The sequence below is a fragment of the Coptis chinensis genome, chromosome 8, assembly GCF_015680905.1.
Source record: "Coptis chinensis isolate HL-2020 chromosome 8, ASM1568090v1, whole genome shotgun sequence".
NCBI classification, from domain to species: Eukaryota; Viridiplantae; Streptophyta; class Magnoliopsida; order Ranunculales; family Ranunculaceae; genus Coptis; species Coptis chinensis.
Window position 1 is genome coordinate 78142872 of NC_141463.1, and position 24502 is coordinate 78167373.

The following is a 24502-nucleotide window of genomic DNA, read 5'->3' on the forward strand; positions in this document are numbered from 1 at the left end:
CCACTTCTCAAGGTTCCAACAAACGCCACGTGTATTCTTTTCCCGCCAAAACTTCTCTCTACAAATTCCACTTTCTTCTCTCTCTCAGCTCAAAAAAAAAAAAATGAAATGAATGGTGAAACTAGTTATGATTTTATTACCCATCCTCATTTCTCTCTTCGTACTCTCATTTTTCTTCCCAATTTCACCACCACTTTCTCAACCAGTTCTTGATGAAGCCGTTACTTCTCTTTACAAATCTGGTTACAAACGAATGTCTTTATACCTTGAACACGAATCTAAAACTCTAATTACCAAATCTTCATCATCATTAACTATCTTTGCTTTTCCTGATCTTGAGTATACTTTCACAAACAAAATTCGTTTTCAAAATAACTATCATTATTCACCATTGAAATATTCAATCAAGATTCTTGAATCACTTCCTTTCGGAACCAAGATTCCAACATTTGTCAAGAATGTTTCATTAATTGTTACTTCATCGGCTTCGGAGAAAGAAATCTGCTTGAATAAAAGTAAAGCCTAGTTTTGTTCTCGGATCTGTAAAGGAGTTTTCTAATGATTACTCAGTAATGGCTTCGTTTCTTGATTTGCAATTATTACCCATTGAAGACCAGTTTACGGTATTTGCGCCAAAGGATGTTGAGATGAAGCTTCATTTAAAGAATTTCGGTAATCATAACTCGATATTTCGTCGGCATGTTGTTGGATACAAGCTGAGTTTAAAGGATTTGGTGAATCTAGCTGGAGATATTGCGTTGCCGACTTTTTCTGATGGTTTTGAGATAAATGTTACCTGCTCTGGTGATATTTTGGTGTTGAATAATGGAATTCATGTCGTCGATCCAGATATGTATACTACGGATAGAATTGTTGTTCATGGTATTGCAAAGATGCTTGGCTTGAAGGAAGAAGAGGTACGGAGTATGGTGAGCTCTGAAAAGTTCTAATGTTCTAGCATAGGTTTGTCATTTGTTGTTGTGGTAGTCTAGTCGTATAGATGTATAATACATTTTGTGGAAATAGTTGGTTTCAATCGGGGTGTTTTCGAATGTTCATTAACAGTGTGTTGTAATGCCTCTTAGAATGATCAGATGTTGAAATGTATGTGTAAACATAGACGTCTGTTTGATGATTTCTCACTAATTCAATATATTACTTTTTGTGTTAATTAATGTTTTAGTTTTACTTGAAAAATGATTGAGACTGAGCAGATTGGATATTTGGAATTATTGTAGAAAGTTTATGGTTGACTTTGAATTACCTTTATAGGAAAGGAATTTAACCCTTATATGTAATGTGAACTTTGAGAGGTATCTAGCAACTTTTCCTAGTTCAAATGGTGAGGGATTTTTTAAAGCAATCAGATGGTGAGGGGTTTGCCATAATGGAGAGTCAATCTCTGTAGTTAAAATTTGATTCATAGAGTAGTAAGCAGTTCAGTTTTCTTAATTCCCTTGTTGATTTTCTTTTCGGCTTAGCCATCTACTCCACTAATTTCTGCTACTGGCTTGGTCTGGTTTCTTTGATCCCACTCTGTGTTCTAGTCGGGGTAGCTAGCTAGGCTTAGGATATTTCAAATCAAGGATACGGTCATTTCTCCGTGGGAAATACTTGTTAAGTGAATATATTACGCAACAGTATATCTAGCTAACCAGTAACAGACTAACAGGACAAATTTAGGTGTTTAAATTCAGCACAATTAATTAATTATATGATATTGAACCTCAACCAGGAATCTGACACTAACCACAAAAATAGAGAGGGAAACCAGCAAGGTCAATATATAGTCTGTAAGTCTAGAAGACTCATCAACCAATCTTCATGAAATAAATCATCCTGGAGTTATTGACCAAGAAGTTTGACCTGTACCAGTAAGAAATTGAGAATACTGATGGAAACAATATAATACACCTTAACAAATTGACCCAATTGGTAGCAAAAGAGGACTGTCATCTCTATCCACATAGCAGTTGTTGCACCATTGCCTTCTCTGTAAGAAGAGTACAAGACTAGTGAGTGTGCATCTGGCGTACTAAGGAGAAGACCTTAACCATTTGTCAGTAGCTAGCTTCCATGGGTTATGCCTCGATTTGCGACGTGATCTCTATCCACATAGCAATTGCTGTACCATTAGCTTCTCTGTAAGAAGAGTAAAAGACTAGTGAATCTGCATCTGGCCTACTAAGGAGGAGATCTTAACCATTTGTCAGTAGCTAACAATGTTAGAAGGTTTTACAGTAAGGGATACATTTTTGCAACTTCCACAACACGTTGTATGATTGTATAATTTGTATTACACATTGACCCAATTCAACAATGCCACTGTTAAAACTTATAATTCAAAATAATTCAAAATCTTGCTTGGGAACATCGGCGCACCCAAGAGAAGGCTACCAAAGCCCACGTTTACACATCTCATACTCAAATAAGCCAGTTATTTGTTTGTTTGTTTGTTTTTTTTTCAATAACAATTTCCTCTTACTCAAATAATAGAGCATTTTGGGTCTTTAAATCATTTGTGTGTGACGGGGCTCACTTGTTAAAATAATATAGGGTCCGGTTCTAGGGATTCTATATTTAATCAATAGCAAAGTTTACTCAATTTTTTGACCGCCAGATTAGCATCATCTAATGGTTGTCAATGTTTCGCTCCTGATTTTCCAGTATATATACCGATGATATATCAGAATATTTTCGGCTGCAAACACATATGTCGGATTGAAACATTTCTCTCTCTCTCGTTAATAAAAAAACAAAATAAGAATGGCTACTACCCGATCGCTTTGGCGGTCAGGAAGGAAACTAGGATTATTAGCAACGTCTCTAGGCATAGGAGCTGCCGTGGGTACAATTGCCACGTCAGACGACCCGCAAACCACTCTCAAAATCTTCACAAATGTCCCCCTTCGTCTCGTTCGTGATTCTCTCACTGCTGCCACAATTGCCTTGGGTCCATCCCTCTCTTTATCCCTTTAAATAAATATATTTTTCTCTAAAACTAAATAAATATGTTGTCTTTTGCGCAGACTATGAGTACTCATTATGGGGTCTTGTAGAGGGAAGTGTCGAAAGGGAAAAAGTTAAACGTCAAGTTCATACACGGTGTGCGACTAGGCTTCAAGACTTGTGTTTTAGAAATGGAGGAATTTATATCAAGCTTGGTCAACATATTGCTCAGCTGGTCATTTCTCAACTCAATACATCCCCTTTTTCTTAACTGGTTTGTGTTATAGTTTGATATCTTTTTCCCATGCAGGAATACTTGGTTCCTGCAGAGTATGTACACACAATGAGGGCTACTATGTTGAATAAATGTCCTGTTTCTTCATATGAGCAAGTATGTCAGGTCTTTAAGAAAGAGCTTGGACTGAAGCCGGATGAAGTACGTGTCCATGTTCTTGCTAATTGATTGCATTCTTTAGCCTTTTGCATAAATACTTACATACTGAGTAGAGTCTTTGTTGATTTACAGATTTTTCTTGAGTTTGATCCAGTCCCATTGGCAAGTGCTTCCCTGGCTCAAGTTCATGCTGCTCGTACTCGTTATGGAGACAAAGTTGCTGTTAAGGTGTTTAAGCTTCTCACTAGTCATTTTTTTCTAAATTCACAGTTTGGTCATTATTCCTTACTAGCTTTGCTTTCCATATTTTATTACTTCCTTGATGTCCAGGTTCAGCATACACACATGACAGATACTGCAGCTGCAGATTATGCAACTGTGGAATTCATAGTGAATACCTTACATCGGCTCTTTCCATCGTTTGATTATAGGTACTAGCTTCTTCTGTTTGCTTCAAATATGCAGGTCTTAAAAATGGATTTTGAGCATACGGATGACTAATAAAGACATCTATACATCATCTTTATGTTTATTTTCTAATTTTCTGGCCTCTAAATATTAGGATTTAACTGCTCTTAACTTAATATTGTAGGTGGTTGATTGACGAAATGCGTGAGAGTTTACCAAAGGCAAGTATGCCTAACGATATAAAATTTTCTATGTTATTCATCTACTTGACCATCTCAGGTTATTTGGGTTCTTGCTTTTCTGCTCTGTTTGTAATCTATGATTAGAGTGTCACAAATTAGGTGTTTTATATAATTATATCTATAATTTACAAGCACGTTTCTGATTGTTGATTTATGGTGAGTGAATTGTTATATTTCCAATTAGAGAAGGAACCAGCGTCTCACTAAAAACTTGAAAAGTCTTTTACTTGCGTTGTAACTTGTAAGGATCACCAAGATTAGTCATTTTCAATTGCCTGATGACTGAGTTTGGTTCGTACTTCGTAGGCACCTTATTATAGAACAGACTTGCAAAATTTCATTCTCTTATAGGTTCAACAATAGTAGTCAGATCCATAGTACAAAACGCCTCGAAGCTCACGAATTTCATATATCTGCCAAGTTTTCAGAGATCGACATCTTGTATATCGTGGGCCGATACTTTTTATCTTTTGAAATTTCATAAGCATCAATTTTTCCTTGGCAAAACTGGTCTGCTTACAGTTGATATATTGCCAATGTCAACCTAGACTTTAGGGGTTTAGTAAAATATATTATTTCTAGTGAAGAAGAAAGTTTAGAGAGAACAGAGAGTATAACTTAGTTAGTTTCGGCCTTCTCTCACATTTCTTATATAGGAAAATAATGTGTTTACAATATGGAAAACCTCAAAAAAAAATCCGGGATCATGGGGATTAAGGGCCCCCCATGACCCAAGGGACACTGGACGAAGTGTCTCACCTATCTAATGGCTCTCCTAGAACTCTAACAGGTTTAAATTTGACCAATATCATTTTTTTTTCTTTTAGTGGATCAAGCCAAATTCATTTGAATTGATCAAAGTTAAAAATGTTCTTATATACTTTTCCCAAAAAGGAAAAAAATGGAGAGATGGTTTAACAACTTTGTGTCTTGCCTAACAGCCTGATATCTTATCGTGCAATTAGAAAGTTTTCAGCTTAGAGAAGATGTTGAAGGCCAGCTTCAAACCTTTAACTGGAAGTCAAGTCAAAGATCGACTTGTTTGTATTACTTCAGGATCCTTGTAATAACCTCATATCCTTTCAGAGATGCAACATTAGATCCCAGAGGGCATCTTTGCTTTCAACCAAAATTCTACAGCCAGTAGACTAGGAAAATCAAGAAAACTTTGGGATCCCTGATCCAGAACTCTTGAATCGCAATCCTGGCTTGTTACTGCCTCTGAATTTAGGACATGATTTTGGCTCTGAAAAGACACAAAACAGAAATCCAATAATACACAGGGTAGTAGCCAGTAAGCGAAATAGAGTCCCTGTGTCGGGATCTTGAAACCGAATTCAAGCTTTTGAAATTCGTATGTAGCTTTTCTAGTTCTTCCATCACTGCAATTTGCCTCTTGAGATCTCCCTCAACCAGAGACGCGTATAAACCCAAAATTCTTTATTAACCACTGCTCTCAGTTGCATGTTCCTGTTGAAAATTTGAAAACTTCGTCAATGACCATTTGAGTGTATTTTATGTGTGGTGTGTTCACATTTACTTAAATCTTTTTTATTTGTTGCAAACCTGTGATCTTTGATCCCCTGGTTCATTTTAGATGCAGGCTTGAGCTATAGCTTCCTTTTTAGTATTTTATGTGTGTTTACCATTCGCTTCACTCACTTTATTCAATCGCATGATTTCAAGATCGGTCAAAGTAGTTTGAACAAATGTTAACCGGTTAAAATTTGTTGATTTCAGGAGTTAGATTTCTTGGTTGAGGCCAAGAACAGCGAGAAGTGTTTGGAGAACTTTAGGCGATTATCTCCTCATCTTTCAGATTATGTATATGCTCCAAGGGTTTATTGGAATTTAAGTACCTCGAAGTTGTTGACAATGGAATTTATTGATGCTGCGGAGATTACTGATGTGAAGAAAATTCAAAGGCTTGGAATTCAACCAAGAGAAGTAGCAAAACTAGTAAGTTATTGGCTCCTAGCACCTGATGAGATATAGGTGTATCTATAAGGGGAATGTATAGATTAGAATAACCACTTGTGCAAACTACTTGTGCTAACAGGCCATCATCAGATGAGTATCACTTAAAGATTTCCTAAGCAAGAGACCAACTCAATAAGGTGATCCTAGCCATCTGACTTAATCACATTTTTCCTAAATTACTCAGTGAAGTAGTTTGTACAATCCCAAAGAATACTTGGGAATTGAGTTTATGGAACGGCCGAATGGGTAGGCTATATATTTCTTGGTTGGGAGGGCTCTGGAGTTTATTTCCCTTTTTAGCTTTGTGTATTGTTGAATATGAATAATATAATGACCATCAACAAATATTTGTCCTGAATTTCACAGGTTACCAAAGCTTTTGCAGAAATGACTTTTAAACATGGGTTCGTACATTGTGATCCACATGCAGCCAACATGTTGGTTCGACCTTTACCTGATGGCAAGAGGAGCATTATAGGTAGTCCTCTTGTTTATGTTATTATGTTCGGGATTCGATATATAAATTTATTATGGCTGAGAAACCAAGTTAAGTGAAAAAGTAAGGCACCAGTTACCTTTTTCCTCATTCACCATCGCTAAAGGGAAAGAGACTCCTATTCAGTGCTTACTGCTGCATTATTGACCCTTCAGTATCCATCATTGTTGTCCTCACATTCTGTGCTCATTTTCATCGATGATGCCTGCTACTGTTTATTATCATTGAAGAATGTGTGTAACTTGTGTACTGTCCTTTCTCTGTTATAGTCACTCTTACTTGGTATTCCACTTACTATTTGTAGGTAAGAGAAAACCCCAGCTGATATTACTAGACCATGGTTTGTACAAGGAACTTGATTTTCCAACTAGAATAAACTATGCTGCACTCTGGAAGGTACCAATCTTCTTCCCTTAAGAAACTGACCCCAAGCTTGGCTGCATGCCATGTATGTCTAAAAGAAACTTATTGAGATTTCCCTTTCATCTTTTTGATCCTACAGGCATTGGTATTTGCTGATGCTAATGCAATAAAGCAAAATAGCATGAAATTGGGTGCTGGAGAAGATCTGTATGCGCTGTTCGCTGGGATTCTCACTATGAGGCCATGGAATAGGGTCATCGACCCAGCTGCTGATCATTTAGTTATAAAAGGCAATGACAGTGACCGTTCAGAACTCCAGGTTATTTGCTACTGCTACCATTCTTTATCAATTAAGTTTTTGGCTTTGAACTATTTAAATTACTATATCAAGCATGTACACTGGAATGAGAGTTTTGAGTTTTCACACTGTCACCTCGATAATAAGTTACACTGTACACCTTATTACTGAATACGGTTATCCTACCCATGCAGTAAGTTTGGGAAGGCCATCCTACATTGTCCCTCAGCGCCATCACCCATAAGAAACCTTTGATATCTTCAAAAAGAATAAGAAATTTTTAGCATTGCAAAAACGTTGAAGTTGCAATGGAGATGTGGTTTGCATAGTTAGTGAATGGCTGTATTTGTACTTTTAGTTTGTAGAGCCTAAAAGTCATAACTTTAATCTAGACCAATGCTTTTAACTGAGGGTAGGACCAAATTAAAGAATGTTTGCGATGCTGTGCAGACCCCCTATGATCTTGCACTATTACTGCCCCTCTGCTGAAACCTTAGAAGTCCCCAGGTCTGAGGACCTTTTTCCAACTTTATCTCGGAAGGGTGGTTCAAGGGTTGAGGGGTTATTTAGGATAATGTTCCAATATTTTTAAAAAAGAGATCACATTGTTGCTCTAATTAGCAAGTTTAGTTTAATGTTTTATCAAACTTTGTTATCCTTTGCTTCATTGTGTTGCTCCCTTTCACAGATGTATGCTTCTCAGTATTTCCCTCAAATCTCGGAGCTTCTAAGGAGACTCCCACGTGTAATTCTACTAATGCTAAAGACCAATGACTGCTTACGAGCTGTCACTAACTGTCTGGTAATACCGTAAATTTCTTCTTTGCTTAAGCAGTTTCATAGAAGATTGTTTGTTATTTATGCTTTAGTTTGAGTTTATGTGGGATGCTAGGTCTGCTTCCATATCCAGTTTTTCTTCATCAACCATTGTGGGAATGTTCTCGTAATTGATGTTTCAAATATACCTATTTACATTTCAAATTACTCTTCTGATAATCTATGCATGCATCATTATGTTCAACTGCTGGAGTTTGCATAATTTGTGAACCATGAGTCCTCCCCTGTATAGCTTAAACTGCAACTTGATGCATATCAGAGCTCTCTGTACTGGACACATTTAACTCTTGCAATTTTGCTGCTCATAGATTCTAAGTAGGCATCGCTACCTTCTAATGAGACGTCAGAGTTGGCCTATTATTTCGAGTTGCCATTTTAGAGGTCATTTATTATCTTTGCAGTAGTAGTTATTCTAGTGATACTATTTCTGGAGTCCGAACTATGGCCTTTATTGGACACTACCATAGACAGTCGTTCCAAGGTGCTTTGCTGGGTTCCATTGGGATGATATCCGTGAACAAGCTCACAACCGCATATGTGATCTTAGTTTCCATCTGTCTTCTGGAATATTGCATATTCAGAAAAAGGACTTGGGTTTTGTTTGACTGCACATGAGAATTTTCATGGGATAATAAGAAATTCCTTGTGTCTGATTTCTTTTTGAGATGCCTTGAGGCATTACAATTAGGTTCCTCCCTGGTAGATCTCTCTGATGAGAGTAGTCTGAGCTCTATTATCTAATGTCCTAATGAATACTCTCGACAATAAGATGAAATTCCCATGAAAACTCTCATCTGCTATAAAAGATTACCTTTTTCGTTCGTTTGTTGAGTAGTTGGTTCGTGTAATTTACTTAAGGTCAAGAGGTTTCCTAACTTATAAATAGGACAATGGTTTGAAAACATGCATGTTTGCATCTGGAGACTCTATATAACATTAAGCACTGTGAATATTAAATTGGCATCATCTTTCATAATACTTGTGCTGGCTCACGGTTTTCTAACCCGTGGTCTGTATGCTCTATTTGGCAGTTGCAGGGTTCTTCGGTTGAGACATTCTTGATCACTGGAAGAATTTCATCGGAAGCAGTTATTGAGGCAAAGATGTCACAAAAGAAGTCGTTCTTGTCGGGATTTAGCATATGGTTAGAGGGAATAGTATTGGAAGTGAGACTCTTCAGCATGCAGATTGCCTTGTGGCTTCTAAGTTTCACTAAACTTCTGTCTGGATGAAACTCGAACGAAGTGAAAAAAAAGAGAAACTCTATACTTGATAACTTTTTTCTGCAGCCATTCCTTAATATTCTTTCTCTCTGAGACAACTCTGATCTCCTGTTTGAGCTCGGATGAAATTCCAATTGTTTTCATTAAACTCGTATTCTTGTATTCTTTTTCCAAAAAAGTTGAGAAACATGACCTGCAAAAGTCTGCAACTGTAAAACCCCATGAATGGGGAAAAAGTTGAAAGTACCAAATAAATTATATATTGTTGATCCCTTGATTGTTTTATGTTCAGATCTTAATGTATAACATCACCAGACTATGAAAAACCTATCCTTCATACTTCGTTTGTGATGTTTGCTGTGCTACTTTGATACAATGGACAGTGTTTGATATAGAGGTTTCTCAGGTTTTGATTTTGACGAGTATGCAAACCTTGCTACGCATCGGTTTTTTTAAGTCTTGAAACTCGTCCTTCGAGATTGATAGTTGGCATGGTTTCTTTGGATTCTAATTGTAAATGGTAATTGTAATTATATAGGAGAGAGTCATCAATTTATTTATTTTAAACAAAATGGAAGATAATTATGTTATTTAAGTGATATTCGGGAGGTTCTTTTAAATTATCAATAATAAAATAGGGCTTGTTTTAATTTCAATGTGGGAAATAGAGGTAATTATTTAATTTAAGTGATATTAGAGAGGTGTTTTTAAATTATTAATAAAAAAGGGACTTTGTTCAAATTATATTAATAAAAGTGGGGTTTATTTTAAATTTAGTGAGTGAGGTGTTTCTAAATTAAGTAAATAAGGAAATCTTAAATTACCTACTCAATATTGGGAAGGGTATTCGAAAGACCTTCTCCAAGTCCCTGAACGCTGAAAACTAATGTTTCAGACCCCTTAGTTAGTACATGATTCTATATTAAGATGGCAGGAAAGATTTGATATCAAAAATCTAATTGTTTTCATTTTTCTTGTTATTTGTCTTAATCTCAAAGATTAATACACTATTAACAATAACAATTAGCTGTGGTCAATGCGACTTGCCAGTTGCAGTAAATCAATGAGCCACAAACGAACGTGAGAAGTAGTGCATAAGCAACTAAGCTGGTGTAGCCGTGTAGGTCTTGGGTAGTTATCTGGTTTTTAAGTAACAGTAATTGAATAGTTATATGGGCTTTTTCTTAGACCAAAAAAAAAAAAAAAAATAATAATAATAATAATAATAATAAATAATAGAAAAAAAAATCTCAAGAGACCACGTATTGTGGAAATCAAGACCAAGAGGAAATGACAACATTGTGTTACCATATGTTTATATTTAACACGTCCTTTATGACAATTGAAACAATACTAGAGCTAGTTTTGTTTAATGATACAACTCATACAAGTACGCGAACCCTTTAACATTTTTAAAAAACAATATAAAAACATTAAGAGGGGTTGATTTTTTGTTTAATGGTATAAGTACGTGAACCCTTTAATATCTTTAAAAAACAATATAAAAACATTAAGAGGGGTTGATTATAATTTCAGTGACGTGAATGAGATTTTCTAAATTATTTTAAATAATATGAAAGCTAATTCTAATTTCAGTGAGGTGAGGAAGTTGTTTGTAAATTACTTAAAACGGAGGGAGCTGATTAGAATAATTGAGAAAGATGTTTATAAATTGTAAAACATGAGAGATTAGAAATAGTCTATTCAGTTTAGAAGTGTGGTTCCTGATAACCTGGCTATCATATAGTGTAGATAAGTTAGAAAAAAATGGGGAAAAAAATGGGGATGATGAATCCATCTATTATTCTATTTTAGTAATATGTTGTTATAATAATTGTAGAGAAGTTAGAAAAAAATGGGGATGAATCCATCTATTTAAATAACATGTCGTCATATAGTGTAGATAAGTTAGAAAAAAATGGGGATAAATCAATCTATTTAAATAACATGTCTTCATAATAATTGTAGAGAAGTTAGAAAAAAATGGGGATGAATCCATCTATTTAAATAACATGTCGTAGATAAGTTAGAAAAAAATGGGGATGAATGTCCTCATAATAATTGTATAGAAGTTAGAAAAAAATGGGGATGAATCCATCTATTTAAATAACATGTCGTAATTTATCATACTCCTTATAAATAACTAAAACAGGGTTTGTTTAGTTGTATTGTTCACCATTCTTCATACTTTAGTTGTAGTTTTCAATTTTCTACAAACATGATCGAGCTATTTCGTCTTCCTTCCTCTAAGCTTTTTACCACCTTCACTGTGTTGTTGCTTCTATTACTCCCACTATTGGTATAGAGAGTGTACTTGTGACCTTGAAGAGACTGATAACGCGAACAAAAGCAAGGTGCTCACATTTAAGATCATTGTAATTGCTTCAATCTTATCTAGTATAGGAGTATGTATTCCAATTTTATCCGTTTTTTTTAATCCGAATTGAATAAACGAATTCTTGTTGAGACTCGAATTTTATTCGAATACTTCCCGTATCGAATTTTGGCCGCATTACGAATTGCTAACTATGGATTGGACTATTAAAGTTCGCCAATTCAGATTGTCATTCTAGCACAGTTGTGCGCCCGGTTATTCTTGTTATTTATTTTTGAAGGTTAATTTATTAATTAGTTAGACATTTAATTCGGGTATGATCAAATGATCGCATAATAATTTTCGGTAGAATACTATTTTATGTAATAATATGCAAATGATAAGTCTCATATTGGTTTGGTGGTTTATTTTGATCTAAACAGCTATATTAAAGTATTTGATTAGAAATTAGATAAAAATATTAGTTAAAACATAATTGCATCAAGTTTTATTTTGTGTGTGTATGTTAGAGCGACATAGTATGAAAAACACCAGACTTGAAAAAACATATTTAAATAGGAGATGATTTTTTGATTATATGCGGTTATTTCCTTTTGCTTCAAACAAAATTTAACACATTATTTTAGTTAAAACCGCAATATCTAAAACATATTTAGTTAAAACATTATATGCGGTTATTATAATTTGCATCTATCAGACTTGAAATATTTAGTTAAAACATATTATAATTAGGAGATGTAAGAGCGACAGGTTTAAAAACTTGAAAAAACACCAAACTTGAAAAAACATATTTAGTTAAACATTTCGATTGAAGCACAAGGAAATATTTAGTTAAACACTTCTGGAGACGAATTGTTTGAAGCACAAGAAAATAACCGCATATTTATGTTTGAAGATGTTTAACTAAATTTAATTAAATATGTTTTAACTAAATAGTTAAACATCTTCAAACAAAATAATGCGGTTATCTCCTAATTATAATATGTTTTAACTAAATATTTAACCGCAAATTTCAAGTCGGATAGTATAATTTTTTGAATTCTAATTATAATCTAAAAAATAATATAAAAATATTAGGAGAGGTTGAATATAATTTCAGTGACGTGAATGAGATTTTCTAAATTATTTAAAATAATATGAAGCTAATTCTAATTTCAATAAAGTGAGGGAGTTTTTGGTAAATTGTTTAAAAAAGAAAGAACTTATTAGAATAATTAAAGGAGGTGGTTCTAAAATCGTAAAATAGAGAGATTAAAAATACAAAGTTGGAAGATCTTGCTTTTATATGTTTTCCTATATGCGGTTATCTCTAGCTTTTATATGTTTTCCTATATGCCGTTATTTCCTCGAAGATCTTGCAAGAAACATAAGTTGGAAAAATCTACTGATTCATTGGCAAAGCCTTAATTTTGTAGCCTAATAATCCGTCTTTGTAGGCTAAAGAAACTTTGTTTTATTTTATGGCTGATGCATATCTTACTGGGGAAAGCCCTCCCCATCAAGTCCTCAAGTGAGAATTTTCCTTAGTCAGTCTTAGTAGGCGAATTCAACATCTCATTAAGACTTACAATAGATGCTCGTTTTGATGAGAGGTCAGCACTCAGCAGCCATACTACATTCGATCCAATTTAGTACATTAAAGCCTTGTCCAAGCACAAGTAGGTTTGACTTGCAGGCATTGAGAAGAAGTACTCCGTGAACCCAAAAAAGATAAAATGTGGACTTGTGCAAAGAGCTTGTTCTAGCAGAAATTCACTGTAAGTTGAAAGTTTTGTGGTTGACAACCCTTGTTAGTTCGACAGTAACTTCTAGCGCTAAACCCACTGGAGCATTCGGCCTAACTGATTACCTTCATACTGCAGTTCGTCTAAATGGTTGCCTTTGTATCTTCTTCTGCATTTTTTGTCTTTTTAAGGCTGATGCAATAAACACGGGATCCAAGATGCTCTACAACAAAACCAGCATCCTTGCACCCAGTGAAGAATAGTGCGTCATCATCCTTTCCAATCCGGCGTCTCCAACTCATTAAAAAAGCTGGCCATGGCAATTGCACATCTGATCCTGAAGCAGAAAGAGTGCATTAGATACCTCAAGTTCAATCATTTTTTCACTCAAAAGGATAAATACCAGAACTATTACCAGTGGAACCTGGTTTCTTATCCTTAATCTTGTATGATTTGAGAAGGAATGAGAGCGTCTTGATCAAGTTCGGGTACTGTTTCACATCTGAAAAATTCAAAAAGAAGAAAGAGGAAAGATGTCAAATAACTTTGTACCTAGTACAGGATCCAGAAATGAAATCCAAAATCCATGTTACATTGTCAAAGAAACTTGGTTCACTATTACCCAATTACTTAGTCAAGTCACGTATGCTAACGTTTATTTTCTTTTATTAATGTAGGATAAAAATGTATGAAATCAAGCAACAAACCTTACATAGTAGGATATCGCTTGCAATGACCAAGTCCCAATCTGGATCAGTGATCTGGAAATTGTCTCCCCAAGAATCTGAACAAATCAAAGTATGCAAGTTAAATGGATGAGATTACCAATAAAAAGAGAAGGGAAATAAAATTTCATCCTTGCAACAGCGGCGAGTCAATGATGCTTTCAACTCGCATGGAATACAAAATGACTCGATCAACTGAACTTTGCCATACAATCATGTTCTATTTTCAGGAAATTTATAACAATGGTATCAACTTTCAACGAAATCAAGTCGAATATCAGCATAGGATTTCGACTTGTGGGACTCATTGAGTGTGAAGTTTCGCCAGTACCTCAGAATTCTAGTTCTCATAAATGGTCAGTAGAAGAAAAAACCTATAGGTCCATAGGACGAGGGAAAGACATACGTCGGATGTGTGGCAACACAGGAGATATCCCATTCACCCTACAATTATGAGATATGTTGTCTTCAACTTCTTCATCATCAAAGTCAGAAGTTGTGATGTCAACCTCAAGTAATTTTTGGAGAAAAATGGCCAAAGCTCCAGTGCCACTGTCAAGACATAGTCAAATGAACAAGCTCATCAAGACAATTTGTATAAATTATACTATTATACAACTCTAAAACATACGCTACAGCTTATCAAATTCATGCTTCCAACAAGGCTTAGATATCAATGAAAGCATAAAGTGATGCAAATAAGAAAACCAGTTAGTGAAAGGTCAAGAAAGCTAGAATATAGTGACCTCGAGCATCAAATTGAAGATGACCAGTACTGAGTGATAAAGCTACTCAAAGTTGCCATTTTACAAAACCATCCAAAAAAAATTTGGAGAGATGAACAGGGATTCAGTTTGAATAAGTAAAAGTTATGCTTGGTTAGCATATGTCCAGTTGCACTTACCTATTGTTCAGGGTGGTCAGAAAGAGTTCTACTAATAGCTCCAGAAAAATCACAGAAAGCAGCATTATATCACATCCTAGTGCACTCACTTCAAGTTACATCGTTCACTAAATAGGAGTGTTTACCAACCACATGGTGGACCTTAAGACTCTTAGACTCGGTGTGCCATGCCCACTTTGTAGTTATAGATGCTTGTTCCATACCTAGATATTATGCTACGAGGACCCATTTCCGGATAAAATCAATTATTATTATTATAATTTTTAGATATGTGAATTTTATTGAAACATATTAAAACTAGAGACAATATAAAAGGAGTGAGAGAGAGCCTCACCTATAGTGCTCTCTCATCATACTATCATGGCAAGGCTAATGCATGCAAAAGGGGAGAAAGAACTTATATACTGAATATTCATACTAATGCAAGCAACGGATTTTCTGTTATCAAGTAAATTCACATGTGTAATTGGATTCAAGAAACGTGCCTGCCCAACTCAAGTATCCGCCGTCCTTGTAACCAGGTTTTGTGCTCAACTAACCATTCTGCAAACACAAAGGTCCCTGGCCAGAGTAAGTTGGCGTTCAGTTGATGAAATGAGAATTCTCGGATTAGCAAATCCTGTTAGCAATACACAAACTTTAGAGCAGGTCTAAAGGACCATAATTCCATATAAAACCAACAAATAAATTAGTCATTTAGAACAATCAAGAAAAAGAGTCCATAAAAAGAATAACATTACAGTACAATTTGCACATTCTCCATATTTCTACCAAGAGTTTCATACTCTATCCAAGCACATGGAATCAAATATTTTAACTATTTGAGCATATTCCATTCATGCCTCTCAACTCCAATATCCCCACACAATAATTTAGAAAAGTGGTGCCTCAAAATCATTCATTACAAAAAAAATTTGGTAATACAAGCATACCATTCCAGGAAAGTTATGCTTCCTCTCCACATAGCTCTGTTGGGTATTATCTTCCTTTTCCTCTCCTGTACACAAAAACAATAAACACCAAAAAGAAATAGAGAAGGAGAGAGAGAAAGTACCAGATGAGCTGTCATCGTCGTCGTGGGCAAAAAGTGATGAGGGTGAGAAGAGCGCGATATCCATCTCCAACACAGTAGACGACTGAAATATTATATTATATTAGACAAGGCCCAAGATAGGCTGCGACGTGGATACCTGTGCTAAAGATCCACACTTGTCCACCCATAACCAGTCACCATCAACACGTGCAGAACAACATCGGTGAAAGCAAACAAAAGCATCTCTTTCTTTAAAAAGGTTCACACTTCAAAGCCAATTCAATCAGATACACCCTCTTTTCTTCATTTTACTTTACGCGCCATCCTCTTCATCTCTTAACACACTTGTTTTTTTCTCTTTATTGTTTGCATGGAATCATGGTAAAACAAAAACAAGAGCAAGAACAAGATCATTCAAAGATTCTGGTAATAGGAAACTGTTGCCATGATGTATTATACAAGGATAATAAAGTAATTGCTGAAACACTAGGAGGGGCAGCTTCATTTGTGTCAAATGTTCTAGACGGTTTATCAATTAATTGTAATTACATTACAAAAGTTGGGTATGATTTTTCCTACTCAGTTTCTCATATTCCAATTGTTAGTGAAAATTTAAAGACTACTTTATTTCATGCTTATTTTTCTAGTGTACCTGATTTAAATGGGAATAATCAAGATCGGGTGTTGAAAAGAGTACATGCATGTGATCCAATTAGGCCAAATGATTTACCCGAGTTTGAGAAATATGATTTTGGATTAGCTATTGGTGTTGGTGGGGAGATTTTACCCGAGACGTTGGAACGAATGCTTGATTTGTGTCGGGTTGTTTTTGTTGATATTCAAGCTTTGATTAGAGTTTTTGATAATGTGGATGGTACTGTGAAACATGTTGGGTTGAAAGAGAGTGGGTTTTGGCATTTATTACCCCGAATTGGGTTTGTTAAAGCGAGTGCAGAAGAGGCGGGGTGTTTTGATTTAGAGGAGGTGAGGAAATGGTGTTGTGTTGTTGTTACTGATGGGAAAGATGGGTGTAGGGTTTATTGGAAAGACGGGGAAATGGGAATTTCACCGTTTGTGAATACTCAAGTTGATCCTACGGGTGCTGGGGATAGTTTTTTGGGTGGTCTTGTTGCTGGATTAATTTGGGGTTTGGATGTAGCTGATGCTGCACTTATTGGGAATTTCTTCGGTTCGTTGACTGTCGGACAAATTGGACTTCCCAAGTTCGAACTGTCTTTGTTGCAGGTCTGTCACTTATGCTAGTTCCCTTTTTAATAACTTCTTAATTGCATTGTATATATGCGCTAGTATTGCTTTGGAAATGATGATTTATCAAATGTTTGTTAGTGATATTGTTTATTAAGCTTTATGCCTTCCTGTGAGAAAGGAGATATCTAATTTCTCCTGTATAACGAGTAAAAATGTCGCATATCTTTCTGGGTGTTTATGGCGGATACAAAGATATATTGGTGATTGCAATCTGAAGGAGAATTTAAAGTTCTATTACCCCATGTATACCATACCATATATGATTATAGATAATAATGGTGACAGTATTGGCATCAGAGTTGGAATATGTGGTCATCCCTGTAGCAGGGCTTCCTAATAGCCAAAAGATACCCCAGGACATGGAGCTCATGTTAGTTGCATTCTACACAATGAGTCAATGACTTGGAAACTGTCAACATTAGAATACCCAGTGTTAACATTAGAATATCCATCTTGCAGTGTAGATATATTTACATCAGATGGATATTCAAAACATAGAATACTGTCGGTGTACCTCACTTCTTTTTCCTAGTGTTTGTGAATTGCAGTAGAGTGGTAGTTGCATGTACAAATGCCAAATTGTCAATATCTTTTGTCATCTAAGTTTTTTTTGGGAGTTTATTGTTTAAATGAAAGAAGTGTTTGATTAGGGAGAGTTTTGTTGATTATAGTTAGGACCATATAGACTTCATTTTTCCCCAGTGAAAAATGTCCATCCATGTCATAGGAGTCAGTTCCCATTCCAACTTGCCAAGAGGATGAATTGGATTGCACATTTATGTTTTATCGCAAGCCCACTTTTTTTTTTGTCAAACTTTTTGAAATAGAATATGATCAAGAAGTGCACACCATACAAAATCTTTGATGGAAAACTGGTTTCCGAATCAACTTCTATAGGAAGGGTTGTTACTTGTGATGAGCTGGTTTGTTCCTCAATCATATGGTAAGAAATTAACTCTCCTCTATTTTGGCTGATTAGAGAAGCAACTCTCTGGTTGGAAGGAGTTTATGGGTCTCCAGAAGAAAAGTGCTTGGAGGAAGAATAGTAGTCTTCTTTGTATTGATAGGTGTTCTCTTTAGTTTATATGCCGTAGGGACCCGGGTATTAACAACTAAAAATTTGTTTCTGAAACCACTCTAGCGCTTATACTAAAAATGTTTGTGTGGAAGAATTGGATTTATATGCGATTTTTGAAATAGATATGATGGGAGAGAAGGTAATCGCCAATATGGTAGAAATTGCTCTCCTCTATCTAGGGCTGTCAATGGATTTTGATAACTCGATAACCGACCCGAACCAAACCGACAAAAACTGTTGAGTTTTAGTAATTTGGTTTGCCCTTTACCGACCCGAAATCTAACCGAACCGATAAGATATTGGTTTGGTTTCGGGTTTGCCCTCCACTGAACCAATATGAACCCGAACTGATAAGATTACATTTTAGTAATATTTATGATTAATTTTGTATATGTTTATCAATTGTGTGGCAATTTTGGATGTTTTTTAGTGCCCCGGGAGGATGAATTGGATTTATATCATTTTTGAAATAGAATATGATGGGAGAGAGGGTAATCGCCTATATGGTAAAAATTTTCAACCAAACCGATAAAAAACTGTTTGAGTTTTAGTAATTTGGTTTGCCCTTTACTTTAAGATATTGGTTTGGCTTTCGGTTTGCCATACCGATAAGATTATATTTTAGTAATATTTATGATTAATTTTGTATATGTTTATCAATTGTGTGGCTGAAATTAATCGATTTTGGATGCTTTTTTAGTGCCCATATAGTTTGGTGAAATGTCTGTGAGGATGAATTGGATTTATATGCGATTTTTGAAATAGAATATGATAGGAGAGAGGGTAATCTCCTATATGGTAGAAATTGCTCTCCTCTATCAAGGGCTGTCAATGGTTTCGATAACTAGATAACTGACCCGAACCAAACTGACAAAAAACTGTTTGAGTTTTAGTAATTTGGTTTGCCCTTTACCGACCCGAAATCGAACCGAACCGATAAGATATTGGTTTGGTTTCGGATTTGCCCTCCACCGAACCAATATGAACCCCGAACCGATAAGATTTCATTTTAGTAATATTTATGATTAATTTTGTATATGTTTATCAATTGTGTAATTGTGTGGCTGAAATTGAATTTAATTTAGGATTTAATTGATTTTATAGTTTTCGGTTCGGGTTGGTTTGATTCGGTTTCGGTTTGTAATATATCTTATCGGTTCGGTTCGGTTTCAGATGAAATATAATATTATCGGTTAGATTCGGTTTCGGGTTCCTAATTTTCTTATCGGTTCGGATTCGGATTTTCCATAATATGACCCAAACCGATCCATTGACAATCCTACCTCTATCTCACTTTATATATATATATATAGGGGAGGGATACACCCACTCCCTTATTAGCCACTCCCTATCCGGACCACTTATTCTCTTAGAACCAACGGACCAGATCTAACATATCTACCCAACTAAAACAGCCAAAATAAAAGGTGGTAAACTGGTAAATTACCCTTCTCATCTTCTAAACCCAACAAATTAGATTGACCATTCTTCTCCAACTTCTCCAATCTAGCAACCAAAATAATTATTACCGAAAAAAATAACACTACAACATAAGTATAAGTATAACCAAATTTGGTGAAAATGACCCGGCGATTGATAAACATTTCCATCCAAATCTACAACATAGTATTTCCCTTTGAAACAAATGACATCTCCCAAAGTAATATCATGATTATCATCTGTGTCTATAAAAAGAGCCCAAGCCTCAATTCTAGAACGAAAAAAAAGCCAAACTACAATTCTCACCTTCCATCAACGCCATAATTGCGATATCACTACTTAGAGATGGATTTCCAAATAGAACAACTTTGACAATGGTACAATCAGTGAGGTAATCAATCTGATCCCATGGGAGAACATTGTTATAATCATTCGGAGAAGTCGAATGGTAGTAAAACAAGGAGGGCAGTTGAATTTGAGCTCTAGTTAATGGATTCAATAGACTAATCAAAGGGCCAACTTCTTGCCCATAAACTATCCATCCATAAGGTGAACCCCAACATTGTCTTTTATCACCAATAACCTTTGGAAGCTCAAAGTTCTACTATCAGCTAAATTGTAAAAACAACAATGGGTATCACATAAAGTGTTGTCATTGTTATAACGAGAAAGCAATAACCATGGACTTTGAGCGAGTCGACTGTGGGGTTTTCGTGGTAATATTGCTCGCCATGTTAGACAAATTGAGCGAACTCGAAGGTAATCAACATAGCTTGTCAGCTTAGTTGTGATGAAACCTAGTAATTCTTGAGGAATTTCAGAAAGAGAGTCATGGAGGTTTTTTGGGGAAGAAAGTGCTGAGAAGTTGGAGAAGAAGGGTTGCTGGAGAAGAAGGGTCGATCTAATTTGTTGGGTTTAGAAGATGGGAAGAATAATTTACCAGTTTACCCCCTTTATTTTGGCTGTTTTATTTCCAGCAATTCTTCTTCTCCAACTTCTCACCACTTTCTTCCTCAAAAAACCTCCCCGACTCTCTTTCTGAAATTCCTCAAGAATTACTAGGTTTTATCACAACTAAACTGACAAGCTATGTTAATTACCTTTGAGTTCGCTCAGTTTGTCCAACATGGCAAGCAATTTTACCGCGAAAACCCCACAGTCGACTCGCTCAAAGTCCATGGTTATTGCTTTCTCATTATAACAATGACAACACTTTATGTTATACCCATTGCTGTTTTTATAATTTAGCTGATAGTAGAACTTTGAGTTTCCAGAGGTTATTGGTGATAAAAAACAGTGTTGGGGTTCACCATATGGATGGGTAGTTTATGGGCAAGAAGCTGGCCTTTTGATTAGTCTATTGAATCCATTAACTAGAGCTCAAATTCAACTTCCCTCCTTGTTTTACTATTGTTCGACTTCTCCGAATGATTATAACAATGTTCTCCCATGGGATGAGATCGATTATCTCGCTGATTGTACCATTGTCAAAACTGTTCTATTTGGAAATCCATCTCTGAATAGTGATTTTGCAATTATGGCGCTGATGGAAGGTGGGAATTGTAGTTTGGTTTTTTTTTTTTCTCTTTCTGGAATTGAAGCTTGGGCTCTTTTTACAGACACAGATGATAATCATGATATTATTTTGGGAGATGTCATTTGTTTCAAAAGGAAATACTATATTGTAGATTTGGATGGAAATGTTTATTACTGCTGCTTGGCTGTTTCACCAAATTTACTTATACTTATGTTGTAATGTTGTTTTTTTCGGTAATAATTATTTTGGTTGCTAGATTGGAGAACAAGGGTTGCTGGAGAACAATGGTCGATCTAATTTGTTGGGTTTAGAAGATGGGAAGGATAATTTACCAGTTTACCCCCCTTATTTTGGCTGTTTTAGTTGGGTAGATATGTTAGATCTGGTCTGTTGGTTCTAAAAGAATGAGTGGTCCGGATAGGGAGTGGCTAGTAACGGAGTGGGTGTACACACAAAAATGTTCTAGTTCGGACTAGTCCGCACCAAATAAAGTCAGGACCTAAAAAAACTTGTGCCCAAATTTTAGTTCTCTCTCTTATTCCTTTTAACCACTCACTCTCTACAGAGAACTTTATTTTCTTTGTATTTTTGTTGTTCTCTTTAGTGGTGGATTAAATTAGTATAATCAATGGATTAAAATATTTTATTTTCACATATGATTACAAGTTACAATAATCAGTTCTTGTTTTCTTCTCCCTATATCGTCTTCAACCCAAAATGATAAATTAATCAATTCCTTGCGGGTAGATGAAAAGCAGGAAAACCCATCAAGAGAAAAGAATTTTTCTAATTGTCTCAAGTCCTCATTATTCAATCTTAACCAGGTTGATTGGGAGTTGTTTGATTAATTTAATTTGAGGGGTGTTAACTGTTTTTTGTGTACGTGAAGTGTGGATGGAGGATTTTGTATTTATATGGACTTTAATGCTCTAGTCCGGACTTGGCTATGGTGAAGCTTTATTGAGAGATCAAGTTAAGAACATGTTACAAAAGGTCGAAGAAGAAGGTGGCCTGGCGAGGTAGCAAAACTTTCTTTTAATAATTAATAAATGACCTTTTCTTGGTCTTAAAGGGATTGTGAATTCTCCCATCTGGGCTTCTTGCTTCAACACTTGCAAACACACCCAGTTTGAAAGACCAACTGAAGTGAAGTGATAGGAGAATCTGAGATTCATTAGGAGGAGGAAATGGATGAATGGAAAAGTTAAAAATATTTTATTGGAACTTTGGGTGCTAAATTTTTAACATTCAATCTGCGGAAACTTGTCCATTTATATCGTTGTTTTTGGTGATAGCTATTATTGATTGTCATGGACATTCTATATTCATGCTTGCTTGAATTATCTCAAGGAATAATTTAGAAAGTTGGTTTAGATTTTAGAGGAGTACACTTTTGGTGATTGATGAATTGAAGCATCATAGTCTTGAATATGAAGAGCAATATTACTCGTGCCTTGTCGTTTGATTTCTCTGAGAAGTCTGATTACTCTGAACGTCCTTTTGTGTTATGTGTTGGCCGAATTAACTCTGTAAAAGTGTAGGGAGTGTAGGGTGCGAGAGAGAGAGAGAGGCGAGTGATTAAAAAGAAGAAGAAGAGATAAGTAAAAGTCGGTCACGTGTTTTTCTTAGGTCCTGACTCTGTAAAAGTGTAGAGTGCGAGAGAGAGAGGAGGCAAGTGGTTAAAAAGAAGAAGAAGAGATAAGTAAAAGTCGGTCACGTGTTTTTCGTAGGTCCTGACTTTATTTTGTGCAGACTAGCTCTCTCTCTCTCTCTCTCTCTCTCTCTCTCTCTATATATATATATATATATATATATATATATATATATATATTTGTTTAAATGAGGTTTCCGGAAGAGAAGTGATTGGAGGAAGAAATTAACTACTGAGGGCCTGAGTATTAACTGTTGCGAATTTTCTTCTGAAGTCACTGTAGCGCTTTTACCTTTACATAGTTGAATTCAGAAAAAAAAATTGGATTCTTTTTTCAATATGGGGTGGACGTTTGGTAAATGAATATGCGGATGAATTGAATCAATATGCAAATTTGAAATAGAATATGAGTGGGGAGAGAGGGTAATTGCTGTAGTGATTGCTCTCCTCTATCCCACTTTAATTTTTATTTATTTATTTTTTGTTTAATTTTTAACTTTTGTTTTCTTTTAATGTTAAATCGATCCTCTCTGTCACATTAGCAAAACCATTACCTTATTTTTGGAAATATTATGAATGAAAGTACATCCAGATTGACTGATGTAGATGGGCAAGTTGCTTTAAGAAGAGAAAATGTAGATGGAAAGTGATATCATACTGCTCTAGCAGGGAAGATGTTGTTACTCAACTTGTGATTCTTTATGGCATCTGATCAGAAGGATCTAGTGTATGTCAGCATACTTGATTTATATGGAGATGTATTAAAGTGCATCTATTGGTTCGAACGAATACCTATTTGGGACCTGTACAAAATTAATGGGAAGAATACCCGTTCTTAGTTATGGTCTTCCAGGTTATCTGGAATTGATATGGAGCTTGTAATAAAACTGATTCCAAACCCCACTAGGGCTAGTTGATCATTCCTGAATTCTATGATATTATTTATGTCGAGATCCATAAATCATAGAGAAAGTATTCAGATTCTTCATTTTCCACGTTATATGAAGTTTTTCTGAAAATGTCCACTGCATGCTTTTAGAATTATAATACTTTTGTTCATTCCTTTCTGTTTCAGAGAGTTAAAGATGAGGTGCTGAAAAGAAAGTTGCAATGTGCTGGCCAATGTGAGACAAGAACTATTGGATCTGAATTCAGGAAGTCACTGGAGCATGAAGATTTATACGCATCACTTGCTGTAGCAGCTAAACTTCTGTCCACCCACAGCAGCCAGGAACATCAATGTAACATTCAGAATTCACCTGATCATGCAGTAGAGCAGAGCATCCAAAATTGCAGCAACGGTGAGCAGAAACTATCAGTTTATCCCCTTCATGAAGAGCCAAGTCAGACTACTATTGAAGACCAAACACGTCACACAGCCAGTTCTGCCTAAATTATCTCTTCAATTGGGAATCTTGTTAAACAATGAATTCACAATGTAACAATGTACTGTCTCTTAACATTCCGTTCCTGATAAATGCAAATGCAATTGCAATAGTCATACCTTGTGTAATTATGTTTAAAAGTCCGGTCCAATAAAGGCCCAATGAAATGTTCTATTCCGCGTCCAGCCTGGTCTGAATTCCAAAACACCCCACCTCTCAAAACAACCCCCC

At 35.6% G+C, this 24502-nt stretch overlaps 4 protein-coding genes across 10 annotated transcripts; 3 read left to right on the plus strand and 1 right to left on the minus strand.

Annotated features, from left to right (window-relative positions):
• The first annotated feature begins 572 nt into the window (after positions 1 to 572).
• On the plus strand, positions 573 to 950 carry LOC147483241 (putative fasciclin-like arabinogalactan protein 20). The gene has a single exon (XM_086579515.1). It carries the CDS (start codon positions 573 to 575, stop codon positions 948 to 950), a length of 378 nt encoding a protein of 125 aa, XP_086435641.1.
• Positions 951 to 2699: 1749 nt separating this feature from the next.
• ATH9 (ABC2 homolog 9) lies at positions 2700 to 9475 on the plus strand. 2 transcript variants are annotated; one of them, XM_086576708.1, is made up of 12 exons: positions 2700 to 2953; positions 3030 to 3184; positions 3260 to 3385; positions 3476 to 3571; positions 3674 to 3774; positions 3936 to 3972; positions 5734 to 5952; positions 6340 to 6451; positions 6774 to 6865; positions 6972 to 7151; positions 7819 to 7932; positions 8999 to 9475. In XM_086576708.1, exons 1-12 carry the CDS (start codon positions 2767 to 2769, stop codon positions 9197 to 9199), a joined length of 1620 nt encoding a protein of 539 aa, XP_086432834.1. In that variant the 5' UTR covers positions 2700 to 2766; the 3' UTR covers positions 9200 to 9475. The 2 variants fall into 2 exon arrangements, with proteins under 2 accessions (XP_086432834.1, XP_086432835.1); XM_086576709.1 differs by having other exon boundaries at positions 2711 to 2953; positions 9005 to 9475.
• Positions 9476 to 13033: 3558 nt separating this feature from the next.
• LOC147483243 (S-adenosyl-L-methionine-dependent methyltransferases superfamily protein) lies at positions 13034 to 16071 on the minus strand. 5 transcript variants are annotated; one of them, XM_086576716.1, is made up of 8 exons: positions 15933 to 16071; positions 15811 to 15875; positions 15364 to 15497; positions 14381 to 14526; positions 13962 to 14033; positions 13665 to 13751; positions 13375 to 13586; positions 13034 to 13280 (listed from the first exon to the last, which is right to left on the minus strand). In XM_086576716.1, the coding sequence occupies exons 1-7, from the start codon at positions 15994 to 15996 to the stop codon at positions 13393 to 13395; spliced, it is 762 nt and encodes a 253-aa protein (XP_086432842.1). In that variant the 5' UTR covers positions 15997 to 16071; the 3' UTR covers positions 13034 to 13280; positions 13375 to 13392. The 5 variants fall into 5 exon arrangements, with proteins under 5 accessions (XP_086432842.1, XP_086432841.1, XP_086432839.1 ...); XM_086576715.1 differs by having other exon boundaries at positions 13034 to 13586; XM_086576713.1 differs by having other exon boundaries at positions 15811 to 15996.
• Positions 16072 to 16140: 69 nt separating this feature from the next.
• Positions 16141 to 24387, plus strand: MIK (pfkB-like carbohydrate kinase family protein). Of its 2 annotated transcripts, XM_086576711.1 has the most exons (3): positions 16141 to 16474; positions 16559 to 17156; positions 23962 to 24387. In XM_086576711.1, exons 1-3 carry the CDS (start codon positions 16290 to 16292, stop codon positions 24277 to 24279), a joined length of 1101 nt encoding a protein of 366 aa, XP_086432837.1. In that variant the 5' UTR covers positions 16141 to 16289; the 3' UTR covers positions 24280 to 24387. The 2 variants fall into 2 exon arrangements, with proteins under 2 accessions (XP_086432837.1, XP_086432836.1); XM_086576710.1 differs by having other exon boundaries at positions 16141 to 17156.
• The last annotated feature ends 115 nt before the right edge of the window (positions 24388 to 24502 follow it).

Bases quoted from the DNA above. Each gene is read 5' to 3' on its own strand.
- LOC147483241 (XM_086579515.1), top strand. From the start codon at position 573: ATGGCTTCGTTTCTTGATTTGCAATTATTACCCATTGAAGACCAGTTT.
- ATH9 (XM_086576708.1), top strand. From the start codon at position 2,767: ATGGCTACTACCCGATCGCTTTGGCGGTCAGGAAGGAAACTAGGATTA. The intron at 3,185-3,259 runs GTCATTTCTCAA...TTTCCCATGCAG, and splicing joins GTCAACATATTGCTCAGCTG to GAATACTTGGTTCCTGCAGA. The intron at 7,933-8,998 runs GTAATACCGTAA...TCTATTTGGCAG, and splicing joins GAGCTGTCACTAACTGTCTG to TTGCAGGGTTCTTCGGTTGA.
- LOC147483243 (XM_086576713.1), bottom strand. From the start codon at position 15,996: ATGGATATCGCGCTCTTCTCACCCTCATCACTTTTTGCCCACGACGAC. The intron at 15,498-15,810 runs GTATGCTTGTAT...TATTGCTAACAG, and splicing joins AGCATAACTTTCCTGGAATG to GATTTGCTAATCCGAGAATT. The intron at 14,034-14,380 runs GTATGTCTTTCC...TGATTTGTTCAG, and splicing joins TGTGTTGCCACACATCCGAC to ATTCTTGGGGAGACAATTTC.
- MIK (XM_086576710.1), top strand. From the start codon at position 16,290: ATGGTAAAACAAAAACAAGAGCAAGAACAAGATCATTCAAAGATTCTG. The intron at 17,157-23,961 runs GTCTGTCACTTA...TTTCTGTTTCAG, and splicing joins TCGAACTGTCTTTGTTGCAG to AGAGTTAAAGATGAGGTGCT.